The sequence below is a fragment of the Dama dama genome, chromosome 10 (assembly GCF_033118175.1).
Source record: "Dama dama isolate Ldn47 chromosome 10, ASM3311817v1, whole genome shotgun sequence".
NCBI lineage: Eukaryota > Metazoa > Chordata > Mammalia > Artiodactyla > Cervidae > Dama > Dama dama.
In genome coordinates, this window is record NC_083690.1 from 14,242,775 (window position 1) to 14,269,376 (window position 26,602).

The 26,602-nt window shown below is 42.1% G+C and overlaps 1 protein-coding gene across 2 annotated transcripts in view; it reads left to right on the forward strand.

Moving 5' to 3' along the window:
• Positions 1-22,572, forward strand: part of ERCC4 (ERCC excision repair 4, endonuclease catalytic subunit) — a 38,853-nt gene extending 16,281 nt beyond the window's left edge. The window contains exons 7-11 of one of the 2 annotated variants that reach the window (XM_061152864.1): positions 1,654-1,764; positions 3,817-4,414; positions 6,197-6,289; positions 16,028-16,140; positions 18,196-22,572. In XM_061152864.1, the coding sequence (XP_061008847.1) occupies positions 1,654-1,764; positions 3,817-4,414; positions 6,197-6,289; positions 16,028-16,140; positions 18,196-18,929 (1,649 nt within the window). In that variant the 3' untranslated portion in view covers positions 18,930-22,572. The remainder of the gene's footprint in view (positions 1-1,653; positions 1,765-3,816; positions 4,415-6,196; positions 6,290-16,027; positions 16,141-18,195) is intronic. The other variant, XM_061152865.1, reaches the window with a different exon arrangement.
• Positions 22,573-26,602: the final 4,030 nt, after the last annotated feature.

The following is a 26,602-nucleotide window of genomic DNA, read 5'->3' on the forward strand; positions in this document are numbered from 1 at the left end:
CTTTGTTGGCAAAGTCATATCTCTGCTTTTTAATATGCTATCTAGGTTGGTCATAACTTTTCTTCCAAGGAGCAAACGTCTTTTAATTTCATGGCTGCAATCACCATCTGCAGTGATTTTGAAGCCCAAGAAAATACAGTCTGTTACTGTTTCCACTGTTTCCCCATCTGTTTGCCATGAAGTGATGGGACCGGATGCCATGATCTTAGTTTTCTGAATGTTGAGCTTTAAGCCAACTTTTTCACTCTCCTCTTTCACTTTCATCAAGTTCCTCTTGATGAAAGTTCCTCTTTACTTTCTGCCATAGGGTGGTGTCATGTGCATATCTGAAGTTATTGATATTTCTCCTGGCAATCTTGATTCCAGCTTGTGCTTCTTCCAGCCCAGGGTTTCTCATGATGTGCTCTGCATATAAGTTAAATAAACAGGGTGACAATATACAGCCTTGATGTACTCCTTTCCCTGTTTGGAACCAGTCCATTGTTCCATGTCTGGTTCTAACTGTTGCTTCCTGACCTGCATACAGATTTCTCAAGAGGCAGGTCAGGTGGTCTGATATTCCCATCTCTTTAAGATTTTCTTTTTAGCTTTTAGGAAACAAAGGTACTAGAATGAGGCAAATAATGGATTTTATTTCACACTCATCTATAACTATTATAATAAATATATAGTGAATATTGTTGCCTTTTTAAGACATAAAAGTGAAAGTCGCTCAGTCATGTCCAACTCTTTGCCATCCCATGGACTACAGTCCATGGAATTGTCCAGGCCAGAATGCTGGAGTGGGTAGCCTTTCCCTTCTCCAGGGGAGCTTCTTCCCAACCCAGGGATTGAACCCAGGTCTCCCGCATTGCGGGCAGATTCTTTACCAGTTGAGCCACCAGGGAAGCCCAAGAATACAGGAGTGGGTAGCCTATCCCTTCTCCAGTGGATCTTCCCGACCCAGGAATCGAACCAGGGTCTCCTGCATTGCAGGTGGACTCTACCAGCTGAGCTGCCATGCTTATGTCCTGCCTAGTGCAAAGATCTATTTCAAAACTTAATACATTAGTAATATGTTTGAGTACTTACAGAAATAAAGGTTTTATTGTTGTCTGCTTATATCTCGTGTTCAGCATTAGGAAAATCATGGAGATTTTAGAAATAATAAAAACTGTTATTCTGTACTGATTCCTTTATTTTGTGTAGCAGTTTATATATAACATCATAGTTGACAACTGACATGTAATCACGTCTTATTAGTGACCATGCATATGACTTTCTGTCAAGGCGTTATGGAGCCTATGTTAATCTGGGTTTGAAGTGTCTTCATTTAGACCATAAGGAGACCTTCTCAAGAATCTGGATTCTCTCATAAGTCTACTTTCCTGGGCTGCATAGTGGGTGCTTGTTTGTTTGGTTTTTTTTTTACTGCCTGCACTGTAAGCACTTTGATGGGTGCTTGTTGATTGTTTTGATGTACCGTTTATATGTGCACATGTTCAACCGGACCTCCTAAGTTGACAGTCCTGCCCCTCCTCCCCCCGTTATGAAGGAAGCTCAAAGGAATGGGCTTATAGAACGATGCCTGTGTTATTTGTTTTCAAAGCCTTTGAAATACTTTATGGATAAACATTATCACATAGAATGAGATTATCATTTATTTCTATACAGAAACAAAAAAGGAACTGGTGCTAGAAAGCAACCCAAAGTGGGCAGCACTCACAGAAGTTTTGAAGGAAATTGAGGCAGAGAATAAGGAGAGTGAAGTCCTTGGTGGTCCAGGTAGGAAAAAAGGAGATGATGACATTGGCCTTCAAAATCTGGCAAATGAGTCCTTCTGATTAGCTCTTTAAAAATAACTTAACACTATTATTTTGTCTATAGAATAAGAAGAATAAGTGCCACATCACCAAAATCTTAGTGACAACTTCCTTTCTGTTCATTGGATGGTTTTCTCCAAGTTCAGTCATTGTATATTCATGAAAGCAGGTTGTTTTACTGGTTGAGTTCTTGGGAAAACTTCTATTTAAAGATATAGCTAATCAACTATTATATATAGAATGGATAAACAACAAGGTCCTACTATATAGCATAGGGAACTCAAATCAATATCCTGTGATAAACTGTAATGGAAAAGAATATTAAGAAGAATGTATATATGTATATACCTGAGTCACTGTGCTGTACCGCAAAAATTAACACAACATAATAAATCAACTAGACTTCAATTAAAAAAATAAAAGGTGCAGCTAATCTCCACATATATGTTCACTAGGCTTTAAAGCTTAAAGTCTGGAATCCCCAAGGAGAAAGCTAATGGGCTTATGTTTTAAGTTGTCAGCAAGTCTTTTCAAAGAAGCCTTAATTGGCCTGTGGAGTAACATTGGCCTAGCCCTAAAGAAATTCCAAGTTTTAGGGCTACTCTCTTTAAACATTAGCACCATAGACTGAACCTGAGCTAAGTTTTTAAAATAAAACCAGATAAAAAATAAAACTAAATTTTAAAGAATATCTGTTGAGACTTTGACTCCTATAAAGCAATAAAGGCAAGCACAGAGTCCTTATATGAGTAGTATTCTATGATATTATCACAGAACATATGGTGCTGTGATTTATGACCCTAAGTCATACATACCCACTCAGACAAAGTGAAAAGTGTAAAGAAAAAAGAAAAGGGTGAAAAATTATGTCTCGCAGCCACTGTTAACCCTGACATATTTCCTTCCTGGTTTTCTTCTGTGTATTTTCTGTTTCACATTGTTAAAGTAATAGTATAGATATAACACTATAAAGTTATAGTGTAGATTAATTCTGGATGTAGAATTAATGAGACAAATGACACTGACATTTTCAAAGTTCTCAAAACATATTACCACATTGATATGTAGGTTTTTTCTTTTTTTTATCAGTTGTCATTTCTTTTGGAAGTATAAGACCTTGTCTCTTTTTCACCTAGCTAGCATTGACTGAAGATGCTGTATATATTTGTGTGTGTCTGCATGTACCACATAGGTATAACAGTTTTATTAATTTGATGGGAGAAAAATGCTTATCTGGTTTGAAATTTTGATGTTTAGGGAACTCAGTATTTTCTCAGATGCATTTCTTTCTTTGTGAATTGTGTTAGTTTCTTTTGCTGGTTTAAGGTGTGTTCTCAGTTTGTATCAGCTTTTTATACATTGAAGATACTAACATTTATCATAGTTGTATAAAGTTGTATTTTGTCTTTAGCTCTTTTTTTAAGATTAGAAATGGGTTTATTTAGAGAGATACACATTCTGTAGACAGAACACGGTCCATCTCAAAAGGCTTGAGAGCAGTCTTTCTTTACCTTTATAATGCACAGTTAATTCTCCAGTGTATTGAGTCAGTCTTAGTTTACAGATATCAATCTTCTCTGAGATTTCTTCATTGCTTTTAAGCCTGGAAAAGCATCCTCATATGGAGAGATGGAGAAGAGTCATCTTTTTTTTATGATTTATTATTTAACATTTGACTTTGTAATCCATTTGGAATTTATTTTAGTATTTCCAGATCCTCTGGAAAATTATTAATTAAAAAGAGCTCCCTTAAAGCCTCTGTTATACCACAGCTATATTTTCATAAGTCTCTAAATATTTCTGGCTTCAACTTTACCCAAAAGATTTAAGTGATCCTGGCAGAGAGGTGAATGTCTTTGATGAGCATCTGAGACCCTTGTTAAACAAAGTGTAAAGTATCCTTAGCGCCAAGGAGGTGAGACGGGTCTTCTTTGTGGGGGACAGAAGGAGGGGGCACACAGGGAGGAGGGCAGGAAGTGAGCTCATAGCTCCATAACGCTGTTTTCAATTTTAGGACAAGTTCTCATTTGCGCAAGTGACGACAGGACATGTTCCCAGCTGCGAGAGTACCTCACTGTCGGAGCAGAGGTCTTCTTGTTGAGGCTCTACAGAAAAACCTTTGAGAAGGACAGCAAAGCCGAAGATGTATGGATGAGATTAAGGAAGGAAGATGACTCAAAGAGAATCATGAAATCCAACAAGAGGCCCAAAGACCTCCGAGACAAAGACAGGCCCCCTGCCAAAGAGAAGGCCCTCAGAAAGAAGAAACCAAGGTTGACTTTAACTCAGATGGTGGGAAGAACTGAAGAACTAGAGGGGGAGGCAGGTGTTGAGGAGGGCAGCCCGAGAGAGCTGACCAGTAGCCTGGAGAGCTGCACAGGAGACAGTAAGCACGAGGAGTCTGATGTGAACGTGTCCTCCGATGCCGCCTATGGGATTCTGAAAGATCCCCTCACCATCATCCACCCGCTCCTGGGCTGCAGTGATCCCTACGCTCTGACACGCGTGCTCCACGAGGTGGAGCCGAGATACGTGGTCTTGTATGATGCAGAGCTGACCTTCGTGCGTCAGCTTGAAATTTACAGGGCGTCTCGGCCCGGGAAGCCTCTCAGGCAAGTTGTAGGGAAGGTGAAGTCTCACAGGCTCGACTTCACAGTTCTGTAGGGTTTAGTACAGACAGACCAGCTGCCCACGGGCTTTCTGATCTGTAACGCTGCCTTGTTGGGATGTTGGCTGAGTTTATGAAACGTCTGATGGTTCAGGTCCGTCTGGGAAGTACGCCTGAGGAGGAGGTCGCATGTTGTAGTGGAACCGGGGATCTGGGGGGACGCCTCCCTTGGTAACCTTCTCTGCTGCTGTTCGGTGCCGTATTCTTTATGCATCAGTTGTAGCCTACAGGGTGCCATCTCTGAATAAGCCTAGGAAATTTACAATATCCTAACTTCTCCCAAATGTTCTTGTAATTATGACTCAGCAAAATCATGTCATAATTCGAAAATGTCTTTCTTTTAAATCTGAAGAAGTGACTCTAAGTTACAGCCACATAAAACTGAAGTATTTGGGGAATTATTGTACCAAGTTTTCTTGAGTTTCAAGAACTATCAGATGAGAAATCTACAGAAATATCAGATGAGAAAATGGTGCCTCCCAAAGAATATAGTGTTCTGGCTCTCCAATTATCCGAGGGAAATAAACAGCAAAATTAATATCCTGAACTCAGCCTGAACCAAAATCAGAGCCAAAAGAAACCTTTCTAGCCAGTTTAACGAAGGCAACCCTTCCAAGTAGAGATGAATGGAGGAGTTGGGTCAGAAATAATGCAGGATGAAGAGATTAGACAAAGCTGGTAAAATAATTATAGGCTGATAAATTTTTCATACTTTACCATTGATCAATACAGTACATAGCTTATGTGCACCCAAGTTCTCTGTTGCCTGATAATAGAATACTGTGTGATGCTTAGAACAAAATATCAGAAATGGAAGGGGCTTTGGAGTTCAACCACTTAGTCCAACAATGAGAAACTGAGGCTCAGAGGTGGTGAGTGACTTGCCCTTGGCCACTTGATGTATTCGTGGCAGAGCTGGGGGTCTCTGGACTCATTGGCCAGTGGCCTTTTCCATGTTCACACTTTAAAAAAATGCAATCTAGGAAGATGAAGGTCAAAAGAAAAATCGAGGGTTAAAGAGGAAAAATATAAAAAAAAAAAGGAAAAATATCTCTGATGGAAGGTGAAGAAAAGGTGCTTCATTCAGCTTAGCAATAAACAAGATAGAAAGCTGGCCTTTTCTAAGAGAAAAGAATATGTCAAATTATTTCTTGAGGCACTTGATATAATCCATATGTCCTCTGTGTCCATGTGTTTATATAAAATGTGCGATGGCTTGGTTCTGTTAAGACATGAATAAAAAGGGAACTGAGAAATTACTTGTGAAGATAAAGGTCATATAGATTTCATTTGTTTACTTTTCACTAACATGAACTTTCCTAAGCTGGCTTTTATAACTGCTCTCCAACTTTTTAAATGATTGTTTGGCAGGGGTGCAAAGAAAAAATTGAAAAAAGAGAAGCCGCTAAGATTGTGTTTTCTGATTTGTTTATAGTTATGAGGAAAGAATTACTCTATCCCTCTTTGTTATGTTTCAGTGTTTACCTAAACTCCATTCCTCCTTTCAGTGAAAGAAGAAAGGAAAAAAAAGCCCATGTGGTAATGAGACCTTTAACAGGTGGGGTTTAGGCTGCTTGATTTTAGCAAGTATGTGATTAATGGAACCTTTTCTTCTCCATCAAATATTTATTATTTGAACACTCTGGGTTGCTGATTTCACGCTTTTCCTTCCAGGGATTAAAAATTATGTGTTTTCAGCCTAAAAGAGATCTGTCTTAACTTGCAGGGTTTACTTTCTTATATACGGAGGTTCAACGGAGGAACAGCGCTATCTTACTGCTTTGCGGAAAGAAAAGGAAGCTTTTGAAAAGCTCATAAGGTAAATACACAGAAGATCAGTATGAAGGAATCAAAGGCCTTTGAAGATCCAGAGGCTTCTCTGGATCTAGGTGGGGGAATATCTCCTAGCCCTTAGGTGCTAGGGACAGTCACGTCAAGATACACTTGTGGTCTGATAATCCCCCAGGGTTTACATGGATCAGCACCCATTTCTTTTTCCCCTGCCTCTCCACCATCCCCATTTGCTTTTCAGGGGTTTGATGGACTATTAGATATGTGAAGAAAACTGCTTTTCTGTTTATAAAGAAATAAAACCTAAAGCACCATCAGTAGGTAGAACTCTCCCCCTCCCCCATGTCCAAGATTTCTCCCTTCGCTTGGAATCATGATTTTTTTTTCCCCCTTGTGAAATCTCCATTGTCTTGGGTGGGTGACTGCTTTAGTGTTTACCCAAAAATACTTTTATGAACTGGTCAGTTCATATCAATAGAATCACTCTGAGAAAAACATTTTTATAAAAGTGTGACATTTGTCTGAGCAGATGTGTGTTTTTTGAGAATGAGTATCCTTTAATGTTCCAGATAAAAAAAGTTTTTGGTTTAACAGAAGGAAAATATTCCTAAGTGAGATATTGGTAGGCAAATTGCATGGCTACCTCTTACCTGTAGGCATCTGAGAAAGCTGATAACATCTCCCAAGGAATGTTGTCAAGGAGATGGTAGCTTGGTGAGAGAAGATGAATCAGGTGGTCTCTCAGGGGCCCCAGGAGCCAGGGCAGGGGCTGGACAGGGAATCCTTGAGCTGAGATAGAGAAGAGGCTAGATGAGAGGATACCGTGGCCTAGCCTGGCTGGGACCGAGCCAGACCAGTCCTAAAAGCCTCAGACGCTGGCAACGTAGCAGTGACGACGAGAGGGCATAAGTCACTTTTAGTGGCAGTTAGCCAGCCAGGACCTCGACACAATTTCAAAATGGACAGTCATTCCCCAGCACTGGCTATGGGCTTTCAGTATGTGCCTAAAATATGTAGATGCCCCAGTGCGTCCAGGAATGGTTTCCAGACACAGGAGCACTTCCTGAATCGGTGCCACTGAGCCCCTGTAGAGACACTCAGCACAGTATGTGGGCAGCGCCCTGTGCTGTCCTTCCCTCCCCTTCCTCTCCTCTGTGATTGTGGCATGTCTTAGGCAAGGATTCTTTTTTTTTTTTTTCATTTATTTTTATTAGTTGGAGGCTAATTACTTTACAATGTTGTAGTGGTTTTTGTCATACACTGACATGAATCAGCCATGGATTTACACATATTCCCCATCCCGATCCCCCCTCCCACCTCCCTCTCTACCTGATCCCTCTGGGTCTTCCCAGTGCACCGGGCCCGAGCACTTGTCTCATGCATCCAACCTGGGCTGGTGATCTGTTTCACCCTAGATAATACACATGTTTCGATGCTGTTCTCTCAAAACATCCCACCCTCGCCTTCTCCCACAGAGTCCAAAAGTCTGTTCTGTACATCTGTGTCTCTTTTTCTGTTTTGCATATAGGGTTATCATTACCATCTTTTTAAATTCCATATATATGCGTTAGTATACTGTATTGGTCTTTATCTTTCTGGCTTACTTCACTCTGTATAATGGGCTCCAGTTTCATCCATCTCATTAGAACTGATTCAAACGAATTCTTTTTAACGGCTGAGTAATATTCCATGGTGTATATGTACCACAGCTTCCTTATCCATTCGTCTGCTGATGGGCATCTAGGTTGCTTCCATGTCCTGGCTATTATAAACAGTGCTGCGATGAACATTGGGGTGCACGTGTCTCTTTCAGATCTGGTTTCCTCAGTGTGTATGCCCAGAAGTGAGATTCTGGGTCATATGGCAGTTCTATTTCCAGTTTTTTAAGAAATCTCCACACTGTTCTCCATAGCGGCTGTACTAGTTTGCATTCCCACCAACAGTGTAAGAGGGTTCCCTTTTCTCCACACCCTCTCCAGCATTTATTGCTTGTAGACTTTTGGATAGCAGCCATCCTGACTGGCGTGTAATGGTACCTCATTGTGGATTTGATTTTCATTTCTCTGATAATGAGTGATGCTGAGCATCTTTTCATGTGTTTGTTAGCCATCTGTATGTCTTCTTTGGAGAAATGTCTGTTTAGTTCTTTGGCCCACTTTTTGATTGGGTCATTTATTTTTCTGGAATTGAGCTGCAGGAGCTGCTTGTGTATTTTTGAGATTAATCCTTTGTCTGTTGTTTCGTTTGCTATTATTTTCTCCCATTCTGAGGGCTGTCTTTTCACCTTTAGGCAAGGATTCTTACAGCTATCAATCCACAGTTATGGGACAGTCCTTTCAGCCTGTGAAAATATATTTTCTTTTAATTTTTATTGAAGTGTGGTTGATGTGTAATTTCTGTTAATTTCCACCATACAGCAAAGCGATTCAGTTACACACATATAACTCTCAGTCCTTCCCTCCCCCAGCCCCTCTCCACCTTGGGAAGTCTTTTCTCTATGTCTTGAGTCTGTTTCATTGTTGTTCCGTTGCTAAGTTGTGTCTGACTCTTTGCAGCACCATGGACTGCAGCACGCCAGGCTTCCCTGTCTTTCACCATCTCCTGGAGTTTGCTCAAACTCATGTCCATCAAGTTGGTGATGCCATCCAGCCATCTCAAACTCTGTTTCCCCCTTCTCCTCCTGCCCTCAATTTTTCCCAGCATCAGGGTCTTTTCCATTGAGTCAGCTCTTTGTGTCAGGTGGCCAAAGTATTGGAGCTTCAGCTTCAACATCAGTCCTTCCAGTGAATATGCAGGGTTGATTTCCTTTCGGATTGACTGGTTGGATCTCCTTGTGGTCCAGGGGACTCAAGAGTCTTCTCTAGCATCACAGTTAAAAAGCATCAATTCTTTGGTGCTTAACTTGTTTTATGGTCCACTCTCACATCTGTACATGCCTACTGTTCCCCTTCTATTTGCCGTGAAGTGATGGGACTGGATGCCGTAATCTTTATTTTTTGAATATTGAGTCTTAAGCCAGCCTTTTTTCCTCTTCTCTTTCACCTTCATCAAGAGGCTCTTTAGTTCCTCTTCACTTTCTGCCCTTAGGGTGGTATCTTCTGCATATCTGAGGTGGTTCATATATCTCCCAGCAGTCTTGGTTCCAGCTTGTGATTCATCCAGCCTGGCATTTCGCATGACGTACTCTGCATGGAAGTTAAAGAAGCATATAAGTTGAGTAAACAACTCCTTCCCCAAGTTTGAACCTGTCCACTGTTCCATGTCCAGTTCTAACTGTTGCTTCTTGACCTACATACAGGTTTCACAAGAGGCAGGTCAGGTGGTCTGGTATTCCCATCTCTTTCAGAATTTTCCACAGTTTGTTGTGATCCACACAAAGGCTTTAACATAGTAAAGCAGATGTTTTTCTAGAATTCTCTTGCTTTTTCTGTGATCCAATGAGTGTTGGCAGTTTGATCTCGGGTTCTTCTGCCTTTTCTAAATCCAGCTTGTACATCTGGAATTTCTCAGTTCACATACTGTTGAAGCCTAGCTTGGAGGATTTTGAACATTACTTTGCTAGCATGTGAAATGAGCCCAGTTGTATGGTAGTTTGAACATTCTTTGGCATTGCCCTTCTTTGCAATTGAAATGAAAACTGACGTTTTCCTCTCTGGTGTTTTGTGGGTATGTATTTTCTATTCATGTGTTCTGGAGGATAGTTTGTGGGCTTCCCCGGTGGCTCAGATGGTAAAGAATCTGACTATAGTGCGGGAGACCTGGATTTGATCTCTGGGTTTGAAAGAGTCCCTGGAGAAGGGAATGGCTACCCACTCCAGTATTCTTGCCTGGAGAATTCCATGGACAGAAAATCCTGGTGAGCTATAATCCATGGAGGATATTTTATATGTGTGTATATATGCTTTTTGAAAAAAATATTCCAGAAAGTGTTATAACCATGTGTTACACAGACTTCCTCTTCCTGTTCAGAACATTTAGCTTCTCTCTGTGTCTCCTAGACCTTGATCTCCCAAGACTCAGTCAACAGATATTTCTTCAGCATCTATTATGATCCAACTCCTCCTGTCCTCACATTACAGTGCTAGACTTACAGTGGTGCAGAAAAAAAGCTCAGTTCTGTCTTCTAGAGCATATCTCCTAGTGTAAAAGACAAACATTGGATGCTTATGCACAGTCTAATAAACACCTGCAGGCTATAGCCTGCAAAGCTGAAAGAAAATAGTATCGAGAGTTTGTCAGAGGGGGCGGGGGGGGCGGCGTCAGGGGCAGCATCTCTTGAGGGGTGACCTTTAAGCTGACCTAGGCAGCATGTGTGTTGGTTGCTGAGTAGACAAAAGTGGGCCGAGGGTTGTGTTCAAGAGTGTGTGTGAAAGCTCAGAGGTGCAGGAGGCCTGTTAAGGATTCAGAACTTCACTCTGAAGTCCGTAAGACAGCACTGCAGAGTTCTAAGTAGGAGAGTGACGTAGTGTGTTTTCAGAGGCTCTCTCTGGCACCAAACTTGGAATGGATGGAGTAGGGAAGTAGTCAGGAAGCTATTGCAGTTGTCCGATAAGAACCAGTGGCAGCTAAGATTAGGTTGATGGAGAGAAGGGGAGAGATTTAAGCGATATTGAGGAAATGGAGTCCAAGAATTGGTGCCCCTGGATATGGGCCAGTAACCTCCTAATTGGCTCTTTCACTTTTTTTTAAAATATCCTTTGCCTCAGGCTTCTCTGATTAAAGTGACTGTCTCTAGATTACAGTGAGTACATGGAACTAAGATATTCAGATGAGGTTGTCGGTGTTTACGTTGAGGGTCCCTAAAGATCACCCTCAGGCTCAGTGAGTCACCAGAAGGACCCACAGGAGTCAGATAAGCTGGGATCCTCACCATTGTGGTTAATTACAGAGAAAGGACACAGAGTAAAAGCAGAGAGAAAGAATGCACGGAGCCAAGTCCAGGAGAAATCCAGCGTGAGCTTCCGAGTGTCCTCTTGCAGTGAGGTCCCGGGAAGTGCTTAATTCTGGCCTCTGTGTGTGACAGCACACGCTCAGCATTATCCTCAGGGACGCTTACCCGAGAGTTGGGGTCCAGCGTTTTTACTGGGAGTCAGTCATACAGATGCAGTACTCAAAGGACGGACTCCGGCTCCCTGGAGATGAAACATGTATTCACCATAAATCACACTGGGTCCTGCTTTGTGATCCTCTTATCAGGCGGAGTAGTCCAAGAACTCAGATCTCAGCTCCCAGAAGCTGGCCAGGGGTTTCCAGAAAGACAAGCTGAGGAGACAGGCCTTTCTTGGGAATGTGCAGGGTTTGAGCATCCCAGGCCTGCTCTCTGAACCCTTTCCTGCCCAGAGCTGTAGCCCACCCAGGGTGCCTGTAGCATCTGAGTAGGTGAGTTGTATGCGCCAGGCCTCCTTCCCACAGCTGCATCTTCTCCAGTTCATCAGAACGTAGCCTAGAAAAGAGTGCCATTAGTGGACTGTAGCCAGGTGTTGGGGACCCGCATGCACTTCCCAGCTTATACGAGGGACTGTACACTCAAAGGGCTTAGTGACAAGGCTCAGATCAACCTGGCCTTGACTGGAAACATCCCTCAGCAGAACCCAGGATGTAGCCTTTCTCCTACATTTCAATTTCTACAGCAATTTCCATATCAGATTTTATCTATATGGCCTGGCCTAATTTTCTAACTCTCTCAGCTGTGACTGTCTACGTATTAAGTTAGGTCTTGCCATATCACACAGATAGTAACACTATTTAGAATCTTAAGATATTTACTTTCCCAGAAAACTTGGGGAATTTGAGAAGTGTTTGTTTTGAAAAGCAAAATATATGTGAGGTGCATGGCTAAAAGAGCATTTGCACTGAGCCTGGACTTAGAGAAAACTGTAATGGGAGACTGAGGAAATGCACTTTTGCCAGGACCTCCACAAGTGATTTTGTTAAGAACAAAAGCAATGCTGCTATTTAAAATAACCAGAGAGGAATGAATCAGGCAAGCTGGCAATGAAAGGACTGTTTGGCTGGACTAGAGATCAGTAGATTACAGATGACAAGTAAAGAGAAAAAAGATTACATGTCTCAGTATTGATAATAAAATGCTCCCTGGGTCAAAAAATTAGTAATAACATTCTGAGTAAACATAGTTTTCGAGAGGTCACCACTTTTCAAAGGGAAGGGTTAGATTATTTGAAATTTTACAGTTAAAAAAATATGATCACAAAACGGGTTATTATGAGGACTTGAATAAATGCCCATTTGAAGAGACTCCTAGTCCAATACCTCCTCCCTGTTTTATCACGTTGTACAAGCTATTCAAATACCACTAGAGATGTTAGAGCAATATTAAGAAACCATGGTATTTCAGGTGGACGTAGAAATCTGAATTGTTCAATTATTATTTTGTATCTGTCACATACAGTAATTTGATTATGCGAAATGTTGTGAACAAGGGACTGAATATTTTTAAGTATGACAAATTTCTGTTAAACTAATTTGAGTTACTGGTTAGGAAGACTTAATATTTTCTTCACAACCCTGGTTTCATTTCAAGAGTATGCTTTTTTTTCTGAGATTTAATTTGCAGTTACATTTCATAGTAAACTAGCTGTTTTGTTTAACAGTATTAACTGAAGCAGTTGCAGGATCATTTGAAAGAAATCTGTTTTTTAGCATGCGAGTGCGTGTTTGGTCATGTCAGATTATTTGCGACCCTGTGGACTGTGGCCCGCCAGGCTCCTCTGTCCATGGAATTTTCCAGGCAAGAATACTGGAGTAGGTTGCCATTTCCTTTGCCAGTTTTTTTTTTTTAGCATAGTCATGGATAATTAGGGGATGAGGTTACTACATTATAGGGCTTCCCAGGTGGCTCAGTAGTAGAGAATCAGCCTGCCAGTGCAGGAGACACAAGAGACACAGATTCAATCCCTGGGTGGGGAAGATCCCCCGGAGGAGGAAATGGCAACCCACTCCAGTATTCTTGCCTAAAAAATCGCATGGGCAGAGGAGCCTGGCGGGCTACAGTCCATGAGGGCCACAAAGAGTCAGACATGACTGAGTGACTGAGTACACAGTTACGACATTAATAAAAGCTAACATATGGTGCTTGTTATGTTCCGAGCACTACTATGAGTGCCTTACATGTGTTATGTGATCTTTGTAACAGTCTGTTGAGGTTCAGTTCAGTCACTCAGTTGTGTCCAACTCTTTGCGACCCCATGAACCGCAGCACACCAGGTCTCCCTGTCCATCACCAAATCCCGGAGTCCACCCAAACCCATGTCCATTGAGTCGGTGATGCCATCCAACCATCTCATCCTCTGTCATCCCCTTCTCCTCCTGCCCTCAATCTTTCCCAGCATCAGGGTCATTTCCAATGAGTCAGCTCTTCACATGAGGTGGCCAAAGGATTGGAGTTTCAGCTTCAGCATCAGTCCTTCCAATGAACACCCAGGACTGATCTGCTTTAGGATGGACTGGTTGGATCTCCTTGCAGTCCAAGGGACTCTCAAGAGCCTTCTCCAGCACCACAGTTCAAAAGCATCAATTCTTTGGCGCTCAGCTTTCTTTAGAATCCAACCCTCACATCCATACATGACCACTGGAAAAACCATAGCCTTGACTAGATGGACCTTTGTTGACAAAGTAATGTCTCTGCTTTTTAATATGCTATCTACGTTGGTCATAACTTTCCTTCCAAGGAGTAAGCGTCTTTTAATTTCATGGCTGCAATCACCATCTGCAGTGATTTTGGAGCCCAGAAAAATAAAGTCAGCCACTATTTCCACTCTTCCCCCATCTATTTGCCATGAAGTGATGGGACGAGATGGCATGATCTTAGTTTTCTGAATGTTGAGCTTTAAGCCAACTTTTTCACTCTCCTCTTTCACTTTCATCAGGAGGCTCTTTAGTTCTTCTTCACTTTCTGCCATAAGGGTGGTGTCATCTGCATATCTGAGGTTATTGATATTTCTCCGGCAATCTTGATTCCAGCTTGTGCTTCCTCCTAACCTGTTGAGGTTAGGTTTTAGTATTCTTCCCATTTTACAGACAGAATTGAGGGACAGAGCTTTTAAAAAACTCGCCTAAAGTCAGCACGGCCAGTAAGTGGTGTCAGATCCACAACATGTGGATGCAGAGTCTGCGTTCTAACCCCCTGTGCTGTGCAGCCACGCACAGATAACAGGTTGATTAGGAAAGGAAGCTGCCCCTGCCTGTGATGCCTTAGTCAGTAGGGTAAGTGGAGATATAGAGGGGGGAAAATCCCCCATGTTGATCCCAAATGTAAAAGAAATTTAAGAGCAGTAAGCTCTCTGGACCATTTGCCATGTGTCCCCAGCTGGAGTCTGGTAGGTGTGACAGGGCAGTACTGAGTGACTCTGGAGCTGTGATCACTGCAAAGAATTCTGCAGTAGCCACCCTTGACGCTGGTGTTGAGAATAATGGGCCAGAACAGAACTGGAGTGATTGGCCTATGCAACCTGTTCATAAAGTGTTACACTAATAACAACTTTGCATTTGTATATTATTTCAAATAGTATAGAATTTATAAACTTGAGTTTCTGTTCACCCATGGTACCTCTTTTTGGTACCGTGCCCTAAGACATTGCGTATCCAGAGTGGCTGAGGAATTGCTCCATCTGATTTTATCTTCTTTCTTTGGAAAACCCTTGGGTATGAGCCCTTGTTGGAATCACTGGTTGCTAATGATTCCTCTTGTTTCGCCTTCCGCAGACTTTCTTATTGCAGGCAGTTCCACAGTGGTTTTTCACGTTGCTATATTTCCTCAACTCAGCTGCAAACCCAGCCAGGGCAGAGACGCAGTCTTATACATCTTTTCTGTTGACCTGCCACAAAAGGACCCACAGAGCCCGCTGTTTCCTGAGCTGATTCTAACATCCTTTTACTGGTTTTGAAAAATCAGAGGATGGCAAGCCTGGCTTAGTCTTCCTGTGGCTATTGAGGGTCCTGCCATGATTCTGGTTCCTGATTGCAAATCTGAGTTAGGATTCTATAGGCTTGTCAGTCTACCAGCTTAAGGTGCTAAGCTTTCTTGAAGACAGAAATTATTGGGTAACCATATTTGTATCCAAATTACCTCGCATAGTATGTGGGAGCCTGCCCTAAATGTTTTAAACAGCTAAGTTAGTGAATCAATACTGCCATACTGCATAACCTGAGATGTCGATTTTTTTTGTTTAAATCTCTGTTGGAAATTTGCTTTCTTATATTAATCATGATTTTCCTTTAAAACTGGAGAGTGTTTAATGGGGCCTCCCACCTAGAGTTTTTCAAATCAAAGTTAGTTTGGCCATTTATGTTTTCAGGTCTTTAATCATTGGTCTTTAATTATCTTATCTATGATTTCTCTGAAAATATTGGAATATGAATTGTTTGAATTCTTTTCAGTGCTCAGTAACACATTTAGCACATTTGTATAAAAAACCTCAGTAACCTCTTTGTGGCAGTCTTCATATGCTTATTTCATGACTCAAAGTGTTTGGAGGACATACAGAATAGAAAATAAGTAAGTTTTTTTTTTCTTTTTTAACTCCAGAAGATGAGCAGAAGTACCCAACCAAGAAACTCTGCTTCCATTCCCCATCACTTGTCTGTGCATATTTGGCTCATACCCAAACATCCTTCTGATGTTTCCTGGGTTCTCTTTTAGCACTACAGTTGCATAGATCATTTTCTATGTTATAATTTACCGAAGATTAAAATCAGGAATTTTGAAATTAATTCAGAAAGGTTGAAGATGTGTTCCTCCCACCCCCAGGGAAAAGGCTAGCATGGTCATCCCTGAAGAAAGAGAAGGCAGAGACGAAACGAACCTCGACCTTGTGAGAGGCTGCGTGTCTGCCAGTGCTCCCACCGACACGCGAAAAGCCGGTGAGTCCCACTCTCTGCCAAGCTCTCCTGCTGCTTGTGCCGAAGGCTATGGGGCTCCAGAGTCTCACTGCAAGAGCTTGGTTTTTCTCAACAAGCTCTTCAACGTGGGTGTCTGCTCTCATATCTCGGTCTCAGCTTTGCTACTTACTAACCACATGTCTTTCTGAATCTCAGGCTCTTCACCCATAAGATAGGGGGGTTGTGTTTTAGGCACCAGCATTGGAAATAAGTTACATTCCAGCATTAGTTGAGATTCAGAATATACTTTTGCCAAGAAGCTTTTGTGAATGGTGATTGGGTTCTTACCTTAACCCAAAGAGGCCAGTGTCCTTATAGATAAGAGACAGGGTTCATTGTTCAGGGAGCATTCCCACCCCTTCCAGTGTTTGTTGATTGCTTCCTGGCACTCTTCTAGACCACAGGTATGTGGTACTCACTGCTCTGCCGCATCCAGCCAGTGGCCTTCCACCGAGACATGCTGGATGACCCTTGCACTGCGGTCCGAGGACGACCATGTCCCTCCCACTCCCCAGATCTCCATTTCAGCAGCTGCCTTCAGCCAGGTGGCGTGGGAAAAACTATGGCTGAGTCGCTTTCTCCTTTGGTGAGGTCAGTGCAGTTAAAGCAGTGCGTCTCAGAATTCACTGTCCTTCAGAATAGCCTCTGGTGCTTGTTAAAACTGTAGATTCATGGATCCCACTCCATAGAAATTCCGATTTGATAGATCTGAAACGGGGTCAGCATCTGATGGAAGTGGTCCTTGGCCCATACTTTGGGAAACATGGCCTCATCAGAGGATCTGTGTCTTTTGAAGAAGATTCTTAAACAGGTTGGGGACATTTCCTGCAGGACAACAGGAATACCCGGCAATATGAAGGAAGGTAGAGCCTATGGGTACCACATGAAAAGCTATTCACAGAAATCTGCCCTCTGAGTTCAGTCTTCTTAGCGCTCGTATTAGCTTCCCTTTGCTGCTGTAACAAATTGCCACAAACTTTAGTGTCTTGAAATGACATGCAGTCATTATCTAACAGTTACTATACAATCCAAAGTCCAAATGGGTTTCACTGAGTTAAAAAGAAGGTGTCTGCAAGGCTGCGCTCCCTTTGGAGGCTCTTGGGGAGAATCCCTTCCTCTTCCAGGTCATCCAGGGCTGCCTGCCCCCTCACTCGTGGCTCCTTCCTCCACCTCCACCAGCAGCTCTGCCTCTGAGCTTCCTGCTCTCCTTTGCTTATAAGGGCCCTTGGACCTGTCTCCATAATCCAGAAGAATCTCCCAATCTTGAGACCTCTAATTTAATCACATTTCCAGAGTCCCCTTTGCTGTGTAAAGTAACATATTTGCAGCTTCCAGGGGTCAGGACAGAGACATCTTCCGGAGCGGGGGGCATTATTCTACCTACAGAAGTAGGTCCTTCAGCCAGCAGTGTTGGCATCACCAGGGAGCTTGTTAGAAACGCAGCCTCTGGGACCCTCTTCCACACCTACAGAATGCAGTAGGCGTTTTCACTCCATCCCAGGCAATTCACATGCACATTAGTGGGAGAAGCTCTGTGCTCATGTTTCTCCCAGCTTCTTCCGTTTTTCTGTCTCTGGACTCATTGATACAAGCAGGAAACGCTTCAAAATTTTTCACAGCAGCTCACATGGCAGTTTATTGAGAGGACATTACTAAGCATCTACTGCGTGCTAGGCTCTGCGGTAGGAATTGGGATGACGGTGATCAGCAAAGGGTGGTCAGTGCAGCAGTGAGGGAGCACAGAGAAGCCCCAGAGGGAAGACGATGGTGAGTGTTGGTGTTTGTGAATTCTGTGTAAGGAAGTATTTACCAAGAGACCCCAGTTTCCTAGTAGCTCTATTTAGTTTAAGGGAAATTGCCTTCAACCGTAAATAAACCTTTTTGAAAATACGGGAAAATGTGGAATAAAGTAATACTGTGTAACCAGGCGTGGGAGACTAATAGCAGAAACACAGACATCTGACTTTAATTGTGATCTTCCATCTTTGAGAGTTACTCCTCAGCAATGTTTCTTAAAATGCTTCTCTTTCTTCCCAGGCGGCCAGGAGCAGAACGGTACCCAGCAGAGCATCGTCGTGGACATGCGGGAGTTTCGAAGTGAGCTGCCCTCTCTGATCCACCGCCGGGGCATCGACATCGAGCCAGTGACCCTGGAGGTCGGAGACTACATCCTGACTCCGGAAATGTGCGTGGAGCGCAAGAGCATCAGTGATCTGATTGGCTCCCTGAACAACGGCCGCCTTTACAGCCAGTGCATCTCCATGTCCCGCTACTACAAGCGGCCGGTGCTTCTCATCGAGTTCGACCCCACTAAGCCGTTCTCTCTCATGTCCCGCGGCGCCCTCTATCAGGAGATCTCCGGCAACGACGTCAGCTCCAAGCTCACCCTCCTCACGCTGCACTTCCCGCGGCTGCGGATCCTCTGGTGCCCCTCCCCGCACGCCACCGCCGAGCTGTTCGAGGCGCTGAAGCAGAACAAGCCTCAGCCGGACGCCAGCACCGCCATGGCAGTGACCGCCGACTCCGAGACTCTCCCCGAGGCGGAGAAGTACAACCCCGGGCCCCAGGACTTCTTGTTAAAAATGCCGGGGATAAACGCCAAAAACTGCCGCTCCTTGATGAACCACGTGAAGAACATCGCTGAATTAGCAAGCCTGCCCTTCGACCAGCTGGCGAGCCTGCTGGGGAACACGGGCAGTGCGCGGCAGCTCTATGACTTCATTCACACCTCCTATGCAGAGGTCCTGTCCAGAGGGAGAGTGAGAAAGTGAGCCGTGCTGCCTGTTTTCTTGTCCCCCGACTGCTTCTGAGCTGCTCTTTGCCGGCCCTCACAGATCTTTGTTATTAGCCCAGTAGCTCATTCTCTCGGGATTCCCAGGTGCCGCAGTGGTAAAGAACCTGCCTGTCAGTGCAGGAGACGCAGGTTCGATCCCCAGGTTGGGAAGATCCCCTGGAGGAGGAAATGGCAACCCACTCCAGTATTCTTGCCGGGAAGTCCCATGGATAGAGGAGCCTGGTGAGCTTCAGTCCCTGGGGTCACAAAGGAGTCAGACAGGACTCAGCAACCAAACAACAAAGCTCGTTCTCTTCCAATCTTTGAACGATCGTGCTGTTTCCTGGGTCAGGGGACCAGAGGCTTGTTTAGGCATCATTTTCACTCTGCACCATCCGCACCAGGTCTAGTACTTTCCATCTTTATATGAAGTGTTGTCAGGATCAGGGAAGGTGTCTGCAGGTGTTTATAGAAGGCTGTTCATGAAAGGAACAGAAACTTCGGTTTCCTTCGGAGACTAATGAAATGCACAGGTGTGTTCTTACCCTCTGTCTGAGAGGGGCCTCTGGGACTCTGAGAAGGGAGCATCTCTGCCACTCCTCACCAGCGCTCTCCACACTCTCCTTAGCTTCTCCTAACTGCCTGCCTCTAGGATAAGTTCATGGGGACTTGCTACTGCTAATCAAAGAAAGACAGCAACCTCTAAAACAGGCCAGTTGGTTTTCTGATCACCTGAAGATAGATGGCATGTACCAGAACCATACCTGGTTTGTTCCAAACCAGTATTTTTAAAACATAGAATGAATTACCTATTTATAGAACTGGATTGTCTAGAAGGAGCCCTAAAAATTCTGTTTCTACAGATATTTAACCTCCTGAGTCCAGCAATCTCTAAGCCCAAATGGCTAGTCCGGGAGTCTGTTAGATGCCTTCCTTCCCAGTGTCTCCTCACCTGCCCTGGGACCCCCCCAGCACATGTCCTCTCCCAGGTCCCTGCCCCCCACTTTCCTGGGCCGGACTGGCCTCCTGCTTCTCTTATGTGAGGACTGGATGCAAGAAAAGGAGGGATGCACAGTTTTTAAGATTTGATTTTTCCTTCTTGATTTGAACTACAAGTGTTGCGAGGAAATGGAAGATCAATGCATAGAATATATAAAAATCCTAATGAAATATATATATATTTTAAAAATCCATAAGGAAAACAATCTCATTCCAAACCTTCTGATTGACTTTATTTAGCTTCTTACTGAAGTACAGATACAGGACTTTCACAGCATCTTTGTGCAGTTTTTAAACTTTGATATTGAACCATTATTAACTTAGATATTATTCACATATTCAGTAATGAGTTGATCTTCTACCTCAGGAGTGCTGTTCAAGAGCATAAGTCCACTGGCCACGTCACATAGGGGCGTGTTTTGTCAGCATCAGCTGTGTTTGTCACAGTGTCTGAACTCAGAGTAGACGGGGGTCTGTGTGACATGGAATGGTCTTCATCTTTAACACAGTTAAGTATCATCTCTAAACCAAATCTGTTGTCTTGACATCTTGGTTTCTTGGTATGTTGACATAAGTTAAAGTGTGTGGATTTTTAACTCTTTACGAGGGTATCACAAGAATGAATTAAGGGGTACCGAATTGTTATCATCAGACTCTGTAGAGTGACTTGGAGAAGAGAGAAGAGGACAAGAAACAGAGATTAGTTTGTGATAGAATAAAGATTTGGGATACTAACTCTGTCCCAGGGTTAAAAATATACCCTTAAGAACAGAAAACAAAATGTCAGGCACATATGTTAATTTTCACTTTCCTCTGCATTTCTTTCTTTAAGCACTCAGTCATAGTCATGTCTTTTAAGTACATTAAAATAGATACCACCTCAGATAGTGATGGTTATTATCATTTTTCTTCATCCTAGCACTTCTGCTTGAGAAATGTAATTTCTATTTTTTTCTCCTAGTATAATTCCACCTGCCTTTTATTGTTCTTTCATTACATAAAAGGAAAACCCTAACAGCACATTTTTTGAAAAGGGTTTCACTCCAGGTTTTCAAAAATAACCTCTCTTTAAGCTACTATTTTAAAATAGTCCTCATTACCTGCTACAACATAGAAGACAGTTGTATTTAGTTAGTTGTATTTAGAGAGCCAACATCCTCTGGCTCCCAAAGACTTACATGCTGTTGTACCTGCTAGGAGGAGGATGTGGAATCCCACTCCAGTGTTCTTGATTGGAGAATCCTGTGGACAGAGGATCCCAGCGGGCTACAGTCCACAGGGTTGCGCAGCATTGGACATAACTGAAGCGACTCAGCATGCACAATACTGGACATGCCTATTGGACATCTTAAGATGGAGCACTGGCTCAGATGTGTTTGAATTATGAATGATAGTTTCTAATGAGCTCTAAAATGGTCATTATAATTGAAAGGCTCTCATTGCTACGTCCTCTTCCGACTAAATAAACATCTTAATGTCTCCAGTTGTGAAAACCCTTCAATATAACCACCACGTATTTACTTTTCATCAACTTCTTTTAGAAATTTTTATAGCCTAAGATTCTGGCAAAGAACTAGAGATGCATGCAGTTGCAAAAAACTTTATCACTTTGTTTTCTAGCAGCATTTTATTAGCTTTGCCCTTTTTTTTCTTTCAAAATCACAAATATCCGATTATGAACTCATGCTTAGCTTTCTTAAAACCTTTTTTAAGAACTCGAGACCAGCATTATTCTAGTTTACAAGTTTTCTGCACAAAACTTTTCGAGTATATGAAATATTGTGAGAAATGGTTTTCAGTTTTGTTTAAATCACAGTGCCTCTCTTGATACTTTCTTAAAATTATATATAAGAAATCATTTTTAATAGTGGCCATAAATAATATCTTTTTGGCAACCATTTGCTGTTTCTTTAATCTGAGGCTTAGTATGTCTATATGTCTGAATATGTTTGAGTACCTCCAGATTGTAGTTTCCCAGCTCATGAGGGGACTGAAAATAATTGTCTCATTTATCAACCCTCTGAGACTCAGAGGGTTAAGACTAGATTTGGTTGTGTTGAGAAAACAGAGTATAGAGTTAATAAATGGCCTCCAGCAGGAAAACCTACATTGAAGTGAATCCAGAGAAGTGGGTAGGGGAGAAAGACAGGCATTATTAATCTTTGCTTTTGTTTTTCAAGCATAATTTGATTTTCTTCTGGCTCAGAAAACTTCTTTAGGGAAATTCCCTTCTCTTTTGTGTTCAGTTGAACCTAGGAATGTCCCCTTAAGAACCAACATTTTAGGAAAATTCTTTTCTCAGGCTTGAGCCTATTAAAATTTACCCAGACTTCGACATGAGTTGTCACTTTTCTTCATTATTTTGCTTTCTATTTTGGTTTATAGCTATTTCCTGTCTGATTCTGAGCTTCTCTACCATCTTTATCCATAGGTTTTCGGTGGCCTACACCACTGTGGTTTTTTTAAGGTTATATAAGCCAAAATTTGGATGGGAGGGATACCTAACCATTTATATCAATTTGTGACAGATTGTTTGTGTATGTTTTAATAAAATGTGTGTATTTATTCAGTATTTTCCTCAACGTTCTGTGGACAAAAACAACCAAGTGGAGCAAAAAAGAATACATTCCCAGTATATGATAGTTACCAATGCGTTGGTAGATTTAATTTAAAATTATAGAGAATATTAGTTTTTCATACAGAGTAAGTGATTAAAGCTGAAATGTGCTTTGAACCCCTGCTTTGGCATTTGACTTGCTTGGTGAGCCCACTTTCTAAGTTTCCAGTGTATTTTTCTTCTGGTTATTTTCCTTTGCTGCTTTTCATTTTGTAGCATGTGTCCTTAAGGAGGAGGGGGAAAATGATTCTTCTGAAAATACTCATTTGTTGACTTGTAATGAATGTGTCGTAAGCACAATGCCTGGGACACCTCAACTCAACAAAGATTAATTCTTGCCACCTGTGACTCATACATTTTTGTCCCTTTAACATCGAAGTTGAAAGAAGTAGATGATTATTTTGAAACAAGAATTTATTGTATCCTCTTAAATAAGTTATTTACTAATTTGCTCATTTGCATGATTTAATTATTTTGAGCTTCCATGGTGGCTCAGATGGTAAAGAATCCGCCTGCCAATGCAGGAGACCCGGGTTTGATCCCTGGGTGGGAAAGTTCCCCTAGAGAAGGGAATGGTTACTCACTCCAGTATTCTTGCCTGGAAAAATTCCATGGACAGAGGAGCCTGGCGGGCTTCAGTCCATAGGGTTGCAAAGAGTTGGACATGACTGAGAGACTAACAGTTATTTTGCTTCTGCTTTAAAATATAGGACCTAAACCCTCTTTAATGCACAGTGTCAATTTATTTCTCAAAATGTTTATGTCCCAATACTTTGGTAGAATAATGAACCCTTGTAATGCAGAAGTGTTAAGTCGCTCAGTCACATCCAACTCTTTGTGACCCCATGCACTGTAACCCAACCCAGGGATCAAACCCTTAGTCAGTAGTAATATAACTCAAATTTATTAGCACTTGTGCTTTATCTCTTTTAACTCATGGCAAAGCCATAAAGTTACAGATACTTAAATTTTTCTTTTACAGAGACGAAACTGAGGCACAGAGAGGTTAAGTAATTTTTCCCAAAGTCATCCAATAAATGGTGGAACCATGATTTCAACTCAAGCACTTTGACCCCAAAGTTCATAATGAAAAACTTGAGGGCAAAGGAGGGCCCAGTGGAGAGTTGGAAACTATGTTTTGTGTCTCCTTTCATGAATCTAATAACAAATATAGAGAAAGCAGATTGGTTTGTTTCCATGCCTCTCAGAGAAGAATGTGCTGAGCAAATACGCAAAACTTGGAAACAGGTCAAAGAGAACACGGAGTACTCTTCTCTGCAGACCTGGATGTTGTCTAGTGACCTCTGCTGCCCAGGGATTATCTGATTTTCTAGAGTTGTGAGCCTTTTGCTGACTGCTTAGGAAAACTATTTTGCATGCTTATAAAGAAGAGAGTTTAACTTGCAGAAAGCTGATAGCTCTGCAGATGAGTCTTGTTCAGTAACATCACAAAGGTTATTGTCTGGTGGGAAATTAACCAGTTTTGCATTTGTTAGTAAATTTATTTCTACATTCCTGTGACCAGCTACAAATCTCCAGGTCTTTCAGTTTTCTCCTAACTCAGTCAATATATAACTGGTTTCCTCATTAATGAGATTGAATTAAAGAAAAACTTTGACTTCTCTTATTTTTCTGTTTGTATGAGAGCCCATGAATTTAACCTTTTGAAAATTGTACTTTGCAAATGATGTTACCAACAGGAGCTCCCATATAATGATGAAACCATATTTCCAGCCTCATTCATCCTAAAATGAAACTTTGTAAACTAGAAAGTATAAATTAAACCTTCTAGTGGACCTCTGTTTCTCATTTTATGAAAGCTCAACTCAGTCTTTAATCTGAGTTCCTTTTCTGTGTTGTATCATCAGTGTTAAAGAGACTGATTCATGAATGAGGAAAAAAGATATATACGTATACACACACACACACACACATATACAATATGGCTTCCCAGGTGGCTCAGTATTAAAGAATCCACGTTCAATGCAGGAGATGCTGATTCTGTCTCTGGGTGGGGAAGATCCCCTGGAGAAAGATATGGCAACCCACCCTAGTATTCTTGCCAGAGAAATCCCATGGACAGAGGAGCCTGGCGGTCTGAGGTCCGTGGGATTGCAAAGAGACACAACTGAATCGACAGCACAAACACGTGCACACACATACATTATATATGTACACATATTTAAGAACTGTACTTTGGAATTAGGCCATTAATATTAAAAACTATAAATTGATTAAATATTTAAGAATCACAGACACATTTTAAGATACTCGCTCAGTGGACCTCTGTTTTTCATTGTTTACAAACGCTCAACTCTTTAATCTGAGTTCCTTTCCTGTGTTGTATTATCAGTCTTAAAAAGGCTGATTAATGCATGAGGAAAAAAGGAATTTCAGACATTCCCAAGGATCCATTTGCATGAAGTTTTTTCTACATTGAAAGAACAGTGCTCCCTGAGGGCCTGAGAGACCAGTAAGCAAAACCAAGTTGTGATTTCAAACAAGGGAATTCCCTGGGATTTATGAAAACAGTAAATAAACTGGGTCTGATGAAATGGTGACGTGGATTATTTGAGAGGATATTTGAGGACACTTTTCCCATAACGATGAGCTCCAGAACTTTGGTGTCCGAGAGAATGCCTTTCACTGAGAGAGATTTGCTTCCCTGTGCAACTTTATTTCTGGGAAGGGTGACACCCAACAAAAACTTCAGGAAGAAGAAAGCTCAGTAGACAAAGGGAAGCGTGACCAGGCAGGTTTGTTTTTGGCATAAGGCGTTTATTGCATAAGGCACAGGACTCTCTCTGGGCTCCGTGCAGTAACAGTCTGTGCCATCAAGGACATTCAGTCATGCGGTAAAGAGAATTCCAACAAAGAACATGAGCCAAGTAGAATAATAAAAATGCCACCAGAGAGGGATAAGTGTTCCAGGGGCCAGAGAAAGATGTCATATCCGATGGTAGGGAGCAGGGGTGGCCTCAGAGAGAAGATAGAATTTGAGATGAGTCTTAAAGAACAGCTAGAATTTCATCAGACAGAGACGCAGACAATGCACTCAAGTCCAAGTCCAGAGCACCAGCAAAGGAGCAGATGGTGTTTAAAGAAAGAGTCATGAACAGCAGAGTTGGAGCAAGACACGGGGGCCACATTAGGCAAGTCTCTCAAGTGCTAGGCTCAAGGAGTTTGTCCTTATTTTGGTAGAAAAATGTATGCTTGAGTAAGAGAAGGACGTGACTAGGAAGTCTGTTTTAAGGTTTTGGTCTGGTAGTAAGTTTGAAATGGAAAGGAACTAGCATCAACTGAGCGTTTAAAGTGCGCCAGACATTTTACATATGTTCTTCAGCCGTGAGTCGTGAGTGGTGTCTGACTCTTTGTGATGCCATCGGCTGCAGCACGCCAGGCTTCTCTGTCCTTCATATATGTTACCCCCATTAAGTCCTTATACCTCAAAGTACAGATTTATACCTGTTTTACAGGTAAAGAGACTAAGACTCAGGGACTATGAAAGTAAAGTCACAATGAAAGTAAATGGCAGAGATGGGAGTCCAACTCCAATGCCTACTTTCTTTCTACCATAATTTGCTGTCTTGAAGAAAGGCTGGATGTGAAATCACCGTTTCAGAAGTTGTAGCAATTTCAGCAACAGTTCTGGTGATGATGACCAGAACTCAGACAATAGCTTTGGAAATGGAAAGAAGGACACAAATGGAAGAAGCATCAATGGACAGTTGATGGAATGTGGCAAAGAAAATATCTACCTAGGAAGAGTCTAAATAACACCTAACCTTTAAGCCTTAGGAAATGATGACACTGTTAACAGAGCCTAGAGAAGGATCCAGTTGTGTTGGAAAGATTAAATTCAGTTTTGATAGGGTTGGTTTTGAAACAACCTATAGGCAAACAGTCTCAGCTGAAAATGTAGTAGATATCTGCTTAGAAGTGAGAATTGAAGACATCGGATAAATGGTTAAAGCAAGTATGAAACAGATAGGACTTGAAGAGTTCCTAAATTTAGGAGGTGAGACAATAGAGGAGACAGACTATAAAAAGAAGAT